Below are 16,854 nucleotides of genomic sequence, written 5' to 3'. Positions count from 1 at the left end.
CTAATTATGTTCAAACATGTCTTGTCCAGAAGGAAAAGAGCCTGCTTCAGTGAACCACAATTGCTTTCTTCTTGTTTGCTGTATTTAACACATTAATACTGACTTCAGAAGATGATGTCAAGACTCACAAATTGTCTGCACCATTTAACAAAACAAAAGACATTATGTTCTATTTCCTTCCTTTTTTTCTTCTTCTTTTTCTTTTTTTTTTCCCGTTGCACCTAGAAAGTTGGCTACCCTACCTCTAGGGTAGTTGTTTTGAGTTGTTTTAAAGTTTTTTGTGTTAAGAATATCTGAATGGATGCTGAGACAGGAACAATTTCTAGAAAGTTTACCCTGTTTGGAACTTTACTGCCCATTTTAATTTTCTCTGTTCCATCTCAAAGTCTTCATGAACAATTTAGCTAAAAACTCAAATATTACTACTGGCACATTTAGTAGAAAAGTAAATGCAAGAATTCCTGTTAGTAGCTTAGTGTTTTTTATGAGAAGGGAGTCACAAACCTTGATGAAAATGTCAAGTTGAAGTATAATACGGTGAAAAGCAGAAAAAGGGAGATGTATGAATCTTACTGGCAATTATGTTATGAAATATATCGAATGTGTTTGTGCATTTGAAAAAGTACAAATTAACCGGAACCAGGGTTTCAAATCTTTTCTTATCTAGGATACAACTTGTATGATTCATTAATAACTGAAATTGCCCAGAAGAGAGTAATCTTAGACTTACTCTGATGGTTTTAATGCGTGCAGCAGTGTTCCAACTAGCTGTGGGTGACAGCAAGTTCCCCCCAGACACGTACGGTTTGCAGCATGTTTTGTCAGCAACTGCTGGGACAATACTTGAGTCATCAGTTTACAAGAGCCTTGCCTGCTCAGGGACTAATAATATTTAAAAATAGTTACTCTGGTCACCAGTGGCTCTCAAGTAAAAAAAACTAGTGAGCTTCAATTTTCTGAAATTAATTGAGTTCAAAGGGGAATTTCATGGCTCTTGAGACACAGTGCGTTTTGGTTGGCCAAAGAATTTTGCTTACGTAGTGGAATAGCAGTTAATTCGTATGAATATTAAAATGTGTTGCCAGGATTTTATGGTCTAGTAAGAGTCAATGTTTGAATCCCTTGATTGTTGGATTAAATTTTCTCAGCAATCTGTTGTCCTGTGTGGAGAGCTATTTAAGTCAAATGGTAATCAGAATCCATTGTCTTGTAAATCACTGCAGTCTAAAGCAATCACCAAATTGACTGACTCTCATTTACTTCAGTGAAGTGGATCATAGAAATAACTAGTCAGGAATGAAGAAAATAAAATTTTGTCTGCCTCTGAGACTTTTGTCCACCTTCCCTCCTCAGCCATCCTCAGCTGATATACATCACGAACTAAAGCTACAATTACTGAAGACTTACAGGATGAAGTTAGCTGGATTTTTATTTCTACTGTTAGGGCAAAAAAAATTTTTGGTGGTTTCCAGCCCATCTGTAATGATGTAAATTTGCATTGGGTTTTTGATAGTAGTCTTCAACCATTGCTTAAAATGTGTGTATGTACTTTAATAACAAGGACCTTAGAGTTTCTCTGTTCTTTTGCCTGTTTATTAATGAACTTAGTAAAGTAGCTTCCATAAAGTTCTCTTTGCTTAAATTTGTCAAGCTTCTGTAGGAAATAGTTTTGGGTGCCCAAATAGGGGTGTGTGTGTTTACGGTGATAGGATAGAAATGAAAAATGAGCTCTTGAGAGTCTGTTCGCTACAGCCAGTTGCAAAGACACTCCTTGCATAACTTTTCAGTGCTCAACTTCTGCAGTGAAATCTACAACCCTAAACAAGCTATCTGTTCTCTCTATTCAGTGCATGCTGGATACTTGGCACTTTTAAATGGTATTCCAAGTTGCTTGCGTATTGTGGGGAAGGAGAAGGAAGGAAAGTGATGGATCGAGAAGTAAACATCTGAAATCCATTTTCATTTCCAGGGACTGCTTGTGAATCATAGTCACTTAAATGAGATTTCGATTTGCATCACTAAAATTCTTTAAGGATGACCAGCACACTCTTTAGCTTTAAAAGCCTAAAAACTTAAAAATACGTAAGTAATTTATCCAGTGACTTTTTCTAAGTGGATATCAGATTAAAAATTTGAATCCATAACTCTTCTGCTCTGGCTGAGCCCACACTTGTTGCTCAGTGTATTCTGCGTCCCTTAACATGGGCTAGACGCTCAGCATCCTCAGGGAGATAGCGGTTCTGCCTGCTTCTGCCTGCTTGCAGGCTTCTGACCAGCACTAGTTCAGAAGGGATAATCAAGAGAAGTACTAATTTGAATCTCACAGGCAGGACTGTGAGACTTTGCATTAGAGCTACTTCTAAATAATCAGTAGAATATTTACCCTAGGTCTTAAAGAAGTTGGGGAGCAGCAGCAGCAAACAATCTTGGAGCAGGAGCTCCCGTGAATGTTTGACTGGGGCTGATGCTGTGTTCCTGTTGACAGTGTTTACTAGTCCCAGACTCTTGGATGATTTAGATATCTAGGTGATCGCTTCTTGAACCCCAGGGAGGTGCAGACATTCAAATATTGACCTCCGCCAATGTAGCTTTGCTTAAAGTAAATTTACCGGGGAAAACTCAGGTGCCAGCAGGATCCCAAGTGTCTTAAGTAGTTAGCTGGATTTCTTTGTAGATCAGTTGCTTGTATTCAGTCTTCAGATGAACTGGTGACTTGTGTGTTTGTGTGCCCTGACAGAAGATGTATTTTCTGTAAAGGTGATTGGGCTGAGGTTCTGTAAGCAAGATGCTTGGTTTTAGTATGTGGAAATGTATAATACCATGTTGAAGTAGAAGCAGAATTAAATTTAACTCTGATTTACAGCCCACAATTCTTTTAAGGCTATTCAGTTCACACTTTAGTTTTGTTTTCCTTAAAAAACAAAACAAGAATAAAAGCACACATCCACAACAGGGTCTCATATTTATTTTATCTGATCACTGAGGTACATTTATTTTGTATGTATTATCTAACTCAAGAATATAAGGCATTCAAAATGGGAAAGACAAGATAAATCTTTATCCCATTAAACTGAAGGGGAAAAAATTGTAATTATAAGTTTTAGAATAAAAGACTTGGAGATGGTGTTATTGTGAATGTAGGATTTCTAATATAGCATGCTCTATAATCGAGAGTGAAAGTTAAAAGGAAGTTATCTGGTAGCAGTTTATCTCAATAGCATACAAAGCTGTAGAGCAAAGTTAAAAGAATAATGAAAGATTTAGAGATAAAAGATATAAAATGCATTGCAAGTTTACCAGAGTTGAATTGTGGCAGAACAACCTAAGAGCATTCTCTGTAAAATAAACTGTGTTTGTAGATGGTAATTTTGTAGTTTATATCTATCTGTTCTGTTCAATAGAGGATTTGTTATGTAGCTTATGCTAGAAACTAGTAATGAAACTGAAAAAGGTGTTCTTTAATGCGTTAATCTTTTGGAACTGGATGAGAAGCAGCAGCAAGTTGTGCTATATACTGCTTATCCTTGGCAGGAGCAGGAAGAGACAGGTTTGCATATGTCAGTCAGTCAGAGGACTTACTAATATTGGTGGCTAGTCCCGGCTCTGCAGGTCTGGTGTGAGTCTGTACTTACTTCAGCAGTAACAGCCATCCCCTGTGCAGGGAAGGAAAAGAAAAAACCCTAGTAAGTAGTCTGGAAAATTTGCTTTTGTCAGAATGGTGTGAACAAGCAGTAAGGGGGAGTAATAGGAAGGTAGCTGCAGGTGTGTCCTTCGCAGCAATTGCTGGGCTCTCTCTGTTCCCTCTCTCCTTGCTGATGTGGCGGCAGCAGCCGGATTGACTTAGTTTAGCCTGTGGACAGAAGCAAGCAGATGCACTAATTACTGCCTTTTTCCTTAGGGAACTGGCATTGGGATGACTAAAGCATTTATGGATCCAGAGGGATCATGCTGATCAGTGCATCAGAGTGACTTTTAGGCAGCCATGAAGAAATAAGCCTAAGAAAGATATGTTCAATCCATGGGTGGAAAAAATTGCACCTTCTTGCTTTCAGTCTGGCATATAAGTCTCATGGACAGCAAAGAAAAGTGGGAAGGGTTCGTGTAGCACTCTTCCTTGGAAGTCTTCACTCCCCACGCCGCAAACCCATCAAACCTGTACTGGAGCTAGTAGGTTGTGCGTTTCTTTCAGTGAGTACCAAGTTATATACTGCAGGCATTTGTGGCTTTTCCAGCATCATTCACCAAAGTGTTCTGGTTCTCAGGACACCTCGTGGGCTAACTGCAGTTTATTTCTTTCTCAGTCTCCATCCTCTGCACTGCAAGTGGGTGCTGTATTGCAATCATTCTTTCCCAGATAATGAAATGTCCTGGTTTTCTTTTCACTATTTTATCCCTTTTCCAAGCCTCTTTTTTAAAAAAAATATAATAAAATAAAGAATGTTTTTCACATTTCATTTGATTTTGTAAACATTTGTGGTGCAGTCAGACATGGTGCAAATATTCCCAGCTCTGTCCATCAGAATGTTTTTTCAGCCAAAGATCTTCAGAACAGTACTGAAATACTGCAGGATAAAAAGAAACGTGCTGCAAGGAGGGTACCTGATGGTCCTAGTAGAGAAAATAAGGTTTAGAAGAGCAGAAAGAAGCACGAACAAGATTGTGAAGGGGTAAGGGTAGAGCAAGGGCGTGAGATGAGGTTTACAGAACCAAGAATTAGAGTAACATGTAACAAATTCCTAAGACTTGAAGACAGGGTAAACATTGCAGCATAAGCAGGAGGAGAGAGATAAATGACAACCATCAAATTAACGAATGAAGCAACATGACAGTAAGATAAGAAAAGGGATATTAATGCTCTCTGTGTATATATATATATATACACACATATATATATATGTATATGAACACTTTCGATTGACGTTGGTGACTTAGTGGAAGTTGGATGGACTAAATGGGCAAAGTTCAAGGGTGATGTGAATTCACAGGCAGAAATACCGTCTTATTTTTAATACCTCATAGTTTGAGGGTACCTGTTTAATTATTTGCCTTTGTCCTCTGTTGCCAAATATACCAGTTGCTAGGGGATAAGAGCTGTTAATTGGCATGGAAATTTTAAACTGGTGAAAAAGAAAATAAGGTTCAGTTCTCATAGTCACAGGGTGTACTGAATCATGCAACTCATGAAGGAATTACTTTGCTTGTATAAGAATTAGTAATTTTAAAACTTACACGTTTTGGATAACCGTTATTAAAGAAAAGTCTAACATTCTGGTAAATGAAATCTAAACAAATAATTCATACGTAAAGATTTGTATCCTGGTTTCCTGCAGAAACAAGGCTTTTAAGAGTGTGCTGTTTGTCTTGCTGGTCAGCCTTTCCATACTAATAGCTTTTGAAAATGATAACCAGTTTGAAATTATGTGGAAGGAGAAGTGGAAGGTCAAAAATACCTTCCAGTAGGTTTTAAAATTGATGGCTGCTTGGAGGAGAGACCATATTAGTATGCTTGAGGCAAGCAGAACGCTGACATTATATATTCATTTTGGCGACAGGCAGATGGACAGTTCACACGTCCTTCCCAGCCACGGGCACGGCTTTGCTGTCTCTTGTTCTGCATCGTCAGGAACATGGGAAGAGAACAGAAACTGGGGTGTGGGATGAGGGTTAGGGGCAAATGATGAAGCTCCCAAACACTGTACCAGGCATCATTCTTTTCTTGCATCTGGTATGGTTGTTTTTTTTTTTTACAATTTAATTTTCTGACTGCTTTTAACTGGGAATCCCTGAACAGCATAAGTTTTATTTCATCTGTACCATTACGCAAGCTCAAGGGATTAAAAGATTTCTGTTCCTTTTCTAACATTTGGTTGATAGACTTGAGAGCTGAGGATATGCTTTATTTTTAATGAAACTGCATAGTGTTTGAACTATTATCAGTTTGAATGTTTCCAGAACTTAATTAGAAATATATGAGTGTCACTCTGAAAGATAGGCTTGTTTTTCTTCTCCACGTACAGATTTATTGCTTATATGTTATAAAGTCTGTGTGCATTTAATACATACAGCCTGTGAGGGTTATTTCAACCCTGATTCTTTGTCATCTTATTTTCATAAAATACACTAAGAGATGCACCATAATGCAACATTAAATCCATACTCTTTAATAAATTACTTAGCAGGTGGGATTTTTCAGTCATTGATACCCATATCTTAATTTCCCTAAGTCCATCATTTCAAAACCTCTGTGTCCATCACTTAGTGGAGGCTCATGCTTTAAATTTGAAGATTCCCTGTGATCTATTCCTACAAAATTCCTACTAGAAAATAATAATGCTTGACAAAGTAGAAAGAATACAGATCTTTCTTTTTGAAACATCATTTAGACAAATTTCAGTTGCCAGTGTTAATAACTACAAAAATAATAAATATTTGTTTCACCATCTGTCTAAAGATCTTGAAACCAAATAGTAGAAAGAGAGACTAAAAAAGAACAATCATAATTATATATCTATTTTGAGTGTGTTCTTTGGGAAGGGTAGCACTGAAAAACTACTTTATTGCACCTAAAGCAGATTGTATTCCTGCCTAATTTCTGTCTCTGAATTATGGCTGAATTAGTGAGTTTTGCCTGTTTGAGAAACATGTAATACTGACTGATATCTAATGAAATCTCATTAGTCTGTAAAGTTGTTAAGTACATTATATACAACTGTTAGTTGTTTCATCCTAACCGAAGACTTGTTCATGCTCCTTATATAGTAGAACTCAATGTAGGGTAGAACTATCTGTGATAAGAAGTAGGCAAAATTTCCTTCGTATGCACAGATAAATTAGTAATAGTTGTTTAAAACCAGCTCACGATAGAGTGAATTAAGCTTTATTTAATGTAATCTGCTCAAAAGGCATCTGCAGAATCATCATGTACTAATGTCTCTGCCTTGCTACCAGAAAAAAAAAAAATTTTCTTTGAATGCTCATGACTGTTACTTGCTGTCTCAAGTTACTAAGGGCAGAGCAGTGTCTTCAGAGCACATTTCATCTTTTTCATTCTTTTACTTGGCACCATTTTGTGGTTGGTTTTTCTGTTTGTTTGCTTGTGTTTTTTTTTCTTTTAGTGATAGCTTTTATTGTTGATAGAACACTTGAGAGTTCCAGAATATAATAGGTAACTTATACTTACCCAGACAATAATGAACTAATATGCTAAAATGCATAGGAGTAGATTTCCATAGGCTTGAGTATCTAACTGTAAATTTAATTAGAGTTAAAACTGATGCTTATTATACTTCTGCTTAAGTTAAGAATATGAAGGTATGTATGGATTTTTTTTGTGTTAGCCTTTTGTACTCAAGCTATTGCATTGCAACTGCAGGACAGAAAGGATCGTGGAAGGCTGCTTTATATCCTGCAAGCTGCCCACTGTAGTGGATCCCAGGAATATCCAGACCAATTGTCTCTTCTTTAGTGGAATGGCAGAAGAGGCTAGGAAAGAGGTGGTAGAGGAGCAGCAAAGAGGCACTCTGTATGGGACACATACACATGATTTTGTGTTCATTTTTGTTGTATGCTAAAGTCAAACATTTCTGGAGCTTATTATTTTGGACAGGAGACAACTGCGAGGTGAAGGGGAGGACAGTAATGCTAGGATACAAATAGGCTGCCAACTAGAGCATTTGAATGAGTATTGATTCTCTTTGCTTAGTGCAGATACTTTAATCTGAGTTCAGTGCTGTGGCTCGAGACAGCATAAGTTTGAACAGAAATCTCTCACACCTGTCCAAGTGCTGTACCTCAGCAAAGAGGAATTCAAGGGTCTCTTACTCTTCCTGACTTTGGAAAGAAACACTGTTCTGGATTTTTGTCTAGTTCTCTTGCTTGACAAAGGCAAGTTAGTGAGTATACTCAATGTTATGTCCTAAAATATGTATCCATCTTAATTTATAATGTGAAATAAGTAAAAATTAATAGCAACCAAAATGAGAAATGTGCTATTCTTTTAGGATTGTTTAAACCTCTCAGTAATGACTTCAAGCAGTCTTACCCATTCAGCATACATATGCTGTCAAGAAGGCAGAACTATCCAGCCGTTGCAAACTTTGTTTCTTCTATACAATTTTAATAGATAGTATGGAAGATCTTTCAAAACTGTAAACATCTAGAATATTTTTAGCAAGAAGTATCATTGTTTTGTTTGGAGGGGTGTACATTTCCAGTATATGAAGGTCTGATTTTAATTCATTCACCTCATTGCACATGTAGGTGTGTGTGTTATGCTATCCTTTCACAAGATTTTAATTGTTTAGAACCCTATTTTTGTCTTACCTTCATTCACATTTCATCTTTGTAGAATCTTTGGTGTAATCAACTGTGAATCATTTTAATCTCATAGATTTTCAAAGCTACACATACATAATTTCTGAATTTTCTTTAATATCAGGAGTTTATTGTGTACGTATGTCAGCATGCAGATTCAATGCTGATAATCAGACTTCTCTGTCTTTTATAGTTTTCTTGTATATGTTTTGGGATTACATGCTAAGTGAGGTGATTAATGGCAAAGATTCATTAAGGTTTGATTGTTATGATTGTGAATAGGAGATTGATCAGCCTGGCTATCATCTGACCATTGTGAGACAAAGTCATCAGTTGTAATAGGCTGGTAAATAGGCATTGCATCAACTAGCACTTTGACCATCTTGACAGTAACTGTAAATGTGAAGCTACCAAACTAATTACATTTCTACAGCAAAAGAAGGAAACAGGTGAGAGGAGGAAGAACCTGCATTTGTCAAGCAGTGTGTGTCCACGTGATCTGTAGTCATGGAGAAATTAAAAGAGAGTGATTATGTATTACTGTTTTCCTTGGGTATGTATACTTTTGTAGAATTGAAGGCTAAATATCTTACAAGATTTATTTCTGAGATCTCTACCTGTTCAAATAGTACATGCACTTGAAAAGCTGAAATGTAAACTACAAGGTCCTTGAGGTTGCAGCTCTATGGAGAAGGGATCTTGAACAAGGAGATAATTAGGGATAATGTACTGAATGTAATGAAACCAGTACAAGTTTCATAGTGAAATGAATATAGTCTCAGCTCCCAAAGCTGGTGGGATACAAAAAAAAGATCTGCAGTATAAGTATTCTTGAAGATATTGAGCCAGTGTTGTGGGTGTTTCTCTGCTTCCGTAAGCTTAAAGAAATCAAGTGTATTTTTTAGGACTCAAATAGCCACCTAGGTGTCCAGCAACGTAAGTTTTATTAAAGTTATAACTCTTAGAAGCCTTAGCTGATAAATGTAAGTTAATCCATTTAAGACCTGAAAATAAGTAAATTAATCTGTAAATTATATCTTTTTGAACTGTGGAAATCTGTCTGAAGTAAACAACAGAGCACTTCATTGCATCTTAAATGCCATCGCATCACTTTGGAAATACAATTGATTTCATGCTTGTGGAAGCATTGTTAGCTATGTTTTGGTAGTAGCAGAGATTTAATAGAAACTGGTACGAGGTAAGGTACCAGTCACTTGTAGGTATTGTATCAAAGCAAGGCAAAAATGTAAATATTGATTCACAAATTCAACTGAAAGGTACCCCTGGAAATCTAATTCCCTGCCGAAGCTCCACAGCCTCTTTGGGCAACCTGTACTGCTGTTTGATCGCTCTCACAGTAAACAATTTTTTATCATGTTTAAATGGAAATTCTTGTGTTTCATGCCTGTTGCCTCTTGTCATTTCACTGGATATCACTGAGAAGAAGAGCCTGACTGCATCTTCTTTACTTCTCCTCATCAGATATTTATATAGATTGATAAGATCCCACTGAGCCTTTTCTCCTAAAGCTGAGTAGCCGAAGTTCTCTCAGCTGCTTCTTGTGTTTCAGATGCTCCAATCCCATCATCACCATCTTGGCCCTTTGTTGGTGTCACTCCAGCACGTCCATGTCTTTTGTGCTGGGCAACCCAGAACGGGACCCAGCATTGCAAAAGCTTCTCAGCAGTGAGCAGAAGGGAGGAATCACCTCCCTCGACCTGCTGGCAATGCTTCTGTTTCTGAGGCCCAGGATGATGGCCTTCTTTGTCATAAGGATGCATTGCTAGCTCATTCAACTTGTTAGTTACCAGGAGCCCCACCACTCCTCCCACTGTTTTGTTATCTTCAAACTTGCTGAGGGTGCGCTCTGTCCCACCATCCAGGAAGATGTTAAACAGTACCGGTGCCAGCATTATGCCCTGGGTGAGTGGCCTCCAGATGGACTTTGTGCCTCTGATAACAACCCCCACGGTGGGGCAGCTTGGGCAGTTTTCAACTGACCTCACTATCCACTTACCTAACCCATACTTCAAAATTTTGTTGGTAAGGGTGTTATGGGAGACAGTGTTGAAAGCCTTGTTAAATCAAAGTAAAAGCTGTATACTGTTTACCCCTCAGCCAGTCATTTCATCACAGAAGACCATCAGGTTGGCTAAGCATGAATTCTCCTTTGTAGATCCACTCTTGACTACTCCTGATCACCTTCCTACCTCTTGTATATTTGGAAATGCTTTCCAGGAAGATTCATCCTATGTAAATTTGTTAAATGGTGGATTAGTTCAAAATGCAAGTATGCACCTGTCAGCCAAAAAACATAGGCAGCGAACAGTGGGTGGTCTAAGTGCAGATGTACATGAGCCGGCAAGAGGAATAAACTGGATTGTTCATAAAACGCAATAGTCTGCTTTTGAGTGGTTAAGACATTGTTATTCTTAGAGATACAAATTGGGGTCAGAGCACCCTTTTTCAGTCAAAATTATTTATCTGCGGTGTGTTAGCTGTTTCAACAGACACTGTGCAAGAGATACTGAATATTAATGCTGTAGGGGTATAGAAGTATAGTAGTCATATTTAAAGTATATTATTTTTTCTTTGAAAGAACTCTGATACATTTATATGTAGAAAAAATTCTTCTAGTAGTATTTTATGAAATAATGTCTTGTTTACTGTGTAAAGTAGTGTGTTACATAAAGTATAGCAATGGCTGTGCATTTCCATTTCAAGGAACTAAGAAAATAATATTTATTTTTTTGATTGAAAAGAATGTGGGCAAAAGAAATTACAAATATAATCCTTGTAAGTTCACATCACTCCTCTTCTGGTTTGAAAGAACCAAAAGCTGTAACCTTGGCTACAGCTCATTAACCAACAAATAGAAACTGACTTGTCTGAACTTGAAAGTTCAGTGCATCTTCTATTAGTTAGCATTTAATCACGTTTATTCCTTATAAATCCATTGACTGGGGAATCCGGTATAGCTCTTAGCTTGCTTATGCATTTGAATTTCAGAGAATTTGTTTGTTCATTTGCCTACCTGTGACAAAAAGAAATACTGTCTGTGCAGGGTACTCACCTACTTCCTATGACAGCAGAATGGGCATGATGACTGCTCATGCCAAAGAGCTGCCTCACAGGGATTTCCCACCCTTGGAGACTTCTGTTCATATGGCCAGTCCTGTAGTGCTGAATGCAAGGTTTCTGGGCAAGGGATGTGCATTTCTCATATGTGTATGTGAGAACATTGTGTGTGTATATATATATATATATATATATATATCCTATATACTTTAAAACTACATTAATTATATATATAAACTATTAAAAATACTCAACTTTATTCCTAAAAAAATATGTAAATCCTGTTACTGTTGAAGGAAATCATTTGGGGTAAAAAAGACACAGATCTTGAAAGCTTAAATTTATTGTGTATTTCTGTTTAGTTTCAGGCGCTGGATGCTGTACCACACACACTGGTTTTGCTAGGAAGGAACAACATACTAAGGAATTCTTTAATATCTTTTCTACTGTCAGAACTACGGCAGTTTGCTGAGCAGCTGTTGCAAGCTTACCAGGTACTGCTGTCTTGTCTTTTGGAAAAAAAATCCAAGGAGTGGTTTTGGGGAGTGCTTTATCTACATCTATTTCATAAAATGTAATAAGTAGTAAGTAACATTCTGTATTATGTTCTACTGTGTCTGGCTGGGATGGAGTTAACTTCCCCACAGCATCCCCTATAGTGCTGTGCTCTGCAGTTGTAGCTAGAATGGCATAGATTCTCACCAACGTTTTGGCTATTGCTGAGCAGTGCTGGCACAGCATTTTGTTTCATGAAATGTGGTAAGTTGATGATTCTATAGAATGTGCAGGTAAAATAATTCTCAAAAGCTGTAAATTGTGGTCTGCACAGGCATACAACTTCAGTATCCAGCTGGACCCACAAGGAATTATGGCCATCTCCAGTTGTATATGAGATAGAAAGTTGTATTATTTTCCTTCAGAATTAGATTTCATGCTTCACATTATAATATTAGTTTGTACGATACAAAAGTTTTCAAGCACTTAAAAATGTATGTAGTTTGTAGGAGATGAAAAGCAAAATGGAGAGGAGATAATGTATTTGGCAAAATTAATTTCTTAAATTTTTATTTTGAAAGTATGCAGAGGTTGTGTATGCGGAATGAGCATAGTTTTTTTCCAGTAAACTTTATAGGGAGAAAGAAAAAGAGACTAATTAGATGTTCCTTTAAAACTGGGAGAAGAGATGTGTGAAATCAATTGTTTTCGTATATTTTGCATATATTTGTGTGTGGTGGTATGTATTTAATAAAATCTGTACAGCCTTACTTGGGATTATGACTTGATTATATAGTGTCCTAGAAGGGTCAATAAAAAGAAAGCATGCGGCTTTTTATTAGGTGGAAAATAAAGTTACTGAGGTATACAGAAAATATTCAGCCTAGATATATTAACTCTGGTCCAGTTTAAAAAAAATTTTAGCTGTTGCTCAAGCAGTCTTTTTTTTTTCCCCTGTAAGGAATAATATGGGAGTAAATTCTGACTGATGGAGAAGGAACTTGTAATTTCTAACCTTAACTTATAACATGTTTGAATTGTATTATGAAAAGGCTTCAAAAAGGCCACTTCTGAAAAAATTAGACAGTAAGCTGTGTTTTATTTTAAGTCACTAGTAGCATACCTGAGTTAATCATAGCAGCCAAAAGCAAACAGGTTTAAATAAATGTAAAGATAGGAAATGTGTAATTAAAAATGATTTTGTCATTGTTAGTTTAAACAAATTTCTCATTTTTAACATGATTAAATCTCACCTGTTTAACAGAAATAGTCATTCCTCCTTTCAACACAGTTTTCACCAACAGCAGTACAGAACCCAGGCTGTTGCAAATCTTATCTTCTGTGTTCCACATTCATGAAAAGCTTGCGTCGAACATTGGACTTTGCTGAATTAGTTACTATAGTACTATTTATCCTTACCACACCATAATTATTTTAAATATAGCTTTTGTATTTGGTACATAAAATTTATTTCTAAAAATTTAAGTCTGACTCCTCTTTGGCTTTGCTTATTGTTGGAAAGAATAATATATTTTGATTTTAAGATCATAAAAAGGGAGATGGTAAAACTATATAACTTGAATTTGAGAAAACTAAATTAAATTAGTATCCTGTGATTTTTAACCATAAAAGATTCTTTTCAACTGCACAGCTGTGATTTGGATTTTTCTTATGGCAGTTCTTTTATTATGTGCAGTATAAATTGTTTATTGATGGGAAGATGACAGAAGATTGGATTCATAAATAAATATTTAAAAAATCATAATTTAATCCTTAAAAAGTTCCTATACAGCAGCTAGCATAATAAATGGCTGAAGTGTCAGTTTCTCGTGGATGGCTTCATACTCTTAGTTGATCCGTACAACAGTTTTTCAGTTTTCCTTTCTTTTTTTTTTCTTTAACCAACCTACGCAGAAAGAAATGGCGAAAGTGGTTAAAACCTGTGCCAGGAATTTCTGTAGAATAAGTACAGTGCAAAGTCTAAGACATGTCATTTTTCCTCCCGAATAAGTTATTTTCCTATGTAACTCTTTCCTTACCATCTTTCCTACCCTTCCCCAGGAGAATCTTCATGTGAAATCTCTTCATGTAGGGAGCTGACCCAGGTTCAGAGCTCAGGATAATTTCTAGGGGGGCAAGAATATACACTCCTTTACTCTAAAGAATAAAATAAAGGTATTTTGATCTTGTGTATTTATTCTTTTTTTTTTTTTTTTCATATTTAATCTATGTGGACTGAAATTCAGGACAGTAAAATGCATTTGTTACTTGACCTGTTTAGCTTCAGGACCAAGTCCTTTTTCAGGTTAAGGCTTTGCTACCTATAGCTCTCCATCTGCCTCATTTTCATTAACTTGTATTTGTGCTTGCTGCAAAGCTCTTCTGTTATCAATACATGGTACTGAATTTCAGATTTGGTACTAGCAAGAACCTTCACAAAACGCCTCCCACTTTTAAAATGACATGTATTATTACTATAGTGCAAAAGGAAGCGTGGAAGATTTTCTGACAAAACACTTAATGAGGTTCCCTTTTACCCTTTCTTTAAACAGCACTTTCTGTTCACCCCAAGAAATAATTTAGTTCTCTTACATTCAAGGATTTAGAAACATATTCACACAAAGAGACTTTCCTGCTCTGCTTCTACTTCCTCCCACTGTTATCAGTCTGCCTTCTGCTACTGAAACATGATCTACCTTTTTCCTCTCCCTTTTCCCACAGGGTCACATGAGGGTAGTGAAGGCATATTACCTTCTGATAAATGCATTTATTTATTTATATTTTCCTCATCCAGCACTATCAGTTTCTTGGAAGGGTAGTCATCTTGATCAACCAAACAGAAACCCTGGCCTGGAACAGGACTTTCATATAATCTTACTAAATTTATGGTGCTTTCTTTGACTCCTTTTAAACCACATTGGTTTTAAGTAAGCATCAGGAAAGTAAGTGAATTTAGGACATTTACATAGTCTCCAATGTTTTACAGTAGCAAAGCAGTCTGGAAGTGTTCAGCCCCGGCACGCTTTTCTGGGGATTTTCTGAGGACTGTGGAAGATTCAAGGTGGCTGAACATGTAGCTTCAGGAGCTTTATGCATGTATATCTGTAGGTGGCCCTTTATAGGAGTATAAGATCTTGAAAAGCTGCAGTTTATATAGAGAAAGTAACTGAAGTTCTGGTTTGCTGAGAAGTTAATGTTGTTTGTTTGTTTGTTTTTAAGTACATGCATTCTTTTATTTAGTTCCACTAGATGTTTTATGTTCGTTTACAAACCCTTATACGTTCTGTATGTGACAATCATTGCTGCAAATAGTGACTTTGAGGAGCATTACCTTTGGTAGAAATGATTCTGAAAGGAATTAAAATGTTTTTTCTTGTTTTATAATCAAAACTAACAATACAGTATCAGTTAGAAATATTCCAAATGACAGTTTTAACAAATTTAAGTTTTTAAATTAGAATTTACAGAAGGGCAATATTTTTATATAATCCAATTACATTAGCTGACAAGTATCCTAATCCTGTTCTGTTACTTAAGCAAAACTACTGTTAATAACAAAGGTGTTTCATGTCTTCCTTTTCAGATAGTCAAATTAGGGACTTACAGTTTTAGTTATGATTAAAGGTGTGCAAATGCTTTCTTCTTTCTTTTGTTTTTCTCTTTTGACAGAAGGGACAAATAAAGAAATTGTGTGGGGATGCGTATATGTTAGCCTGCGATTAACTCCTAAACAGTTTGTGATTTTTTTTTAAAAGGCTTTATCATCCAAGCAAATTTCTGTCTTTGATTTTGTACAATTATAAGGTTTTTCTTAAAGTTGAAAATGTTTTATAATATTGACTTGGATTTAAAACAAAATTCCTTTTAACTTTACTGAACAAATCCTCTAGATAGTTCTTTTAAAAAAAAAAAAAAAACTAATAATTTCATCACTAGGACTTGAGCACAGTTACAATTAATTTGTAAAATGTTGGCATTCCAGAATATGTAGCTTCATGTTAAATCATTTCTTCAGCAGGAAGTGTGTGCAGCTCAGCTTATGTAGGTTTGTGGATATATTCTTTGATAAATATTGAAAGTTTTTGAAAATTCTGACTGATGAATAAGTCTGTATCTGCGTCCCCTTGGAACATGTCTATCTGTCTATGACCCACAATTTTAAAGAGCTACCTATGACCCTAGCTTTAAAAATTTTAAAATAGGTTGACTATAGAAGTCAACTGAATAAACTAAGACAGAAAAGTACAGAAATTGTGCTTCATGTTTTTATATTGTTCCCTAATTGTCTAAATCTCTTATTCTTGGAATACGAAAAAACTGTCTGAAATAAATGAATAATGAACCTTTGTTTAATATTTTTGACCACTATTCCCATATGTTGATACAGAGAATGAAAGTTACCTGGGAGCATATAAAGCCGTGTAACTATCCTGTTTTTCATGCATTTAAGATGACTTTTATGGTAGTAAACTCTCAAGCAACTTCGTAGTTTGCTTTAATTCATGTAAGTACTTCATCGTGTGCTTAAAGTGAAACTCGTACTTCAGAACTTTGCTGACCCCAGGACATTAACTTCTCAGCCATAGTATATTAATATAAACTCAGTTGACTCCTTTAATTTTTATTGATGTTGCATATGTACTTTTCATTTTTATCTGTAATAGGTACCTTCCATGCTTCATAAATGTGGTTTATCAAAATGCAGCAACTGAACCTTATCCTCCTGTGAAACAGAAATCTATGAAATAGAAATCTTTTGGTATCCAATAGGATTCCTTTGGCAGAGCAGATACAATTTTAAGATACTGAGATTTCAGAATGATACTGTGGAAGATGGATTATTTTTCAAATGTTGAGCTCCTCACCATGATAGCAGATCTTCCTTTATGATAACTGTTTCAAAGACAGAGAACCAGAAATGGAAAACACATATTAGATATGTAGCCATTTCTAACCTCCTAGGTGTTA

General features: G+C 36.1%; 1 protein-coding gene across 6 annotated transcripts in view; it reads left to right on the top strand.

The window, feature by feature from the left end:
* The window catches only part of MEI4 (meiotic double-stranded break formation protein 4), a 160,841-nt gene that overhangs the window by 30,811 nt on the left and 113,176 nt on the right, over positions 1-16,854 (top strand). For all 6 annotated transcript variants that reach the window (XM_080585985.1, XM_080585986.1, XM_080585982.1 and 3 more), the window contains exon 4: positions 11,754-11,885. In XM_080585985.1, the coding sequence (XP_080442111.1) occupies positions 11,754-11,885 (132 nt within the window). The remainder of the gene's footprint in view (positions 1-11,753; positions 11,886-16,854) is intronic.

Source organism: Anser brachyrhynchus, assembly GCF_964034855.1.
Source record: "Anser brachyrhynchus genome assembly, chromosome: 3".
Lineage (NCBI taxonomy): Eukaryota > Metazoa > Chordata > Aves > Anseriformes > Anatidae > Anser > Anser brachyrhynchus.
The sequence above is the reverse complement of the archived record's forward strand: the minus strand, read 5'-3'. Positions and strand labels throughout refer to the sequence as shown.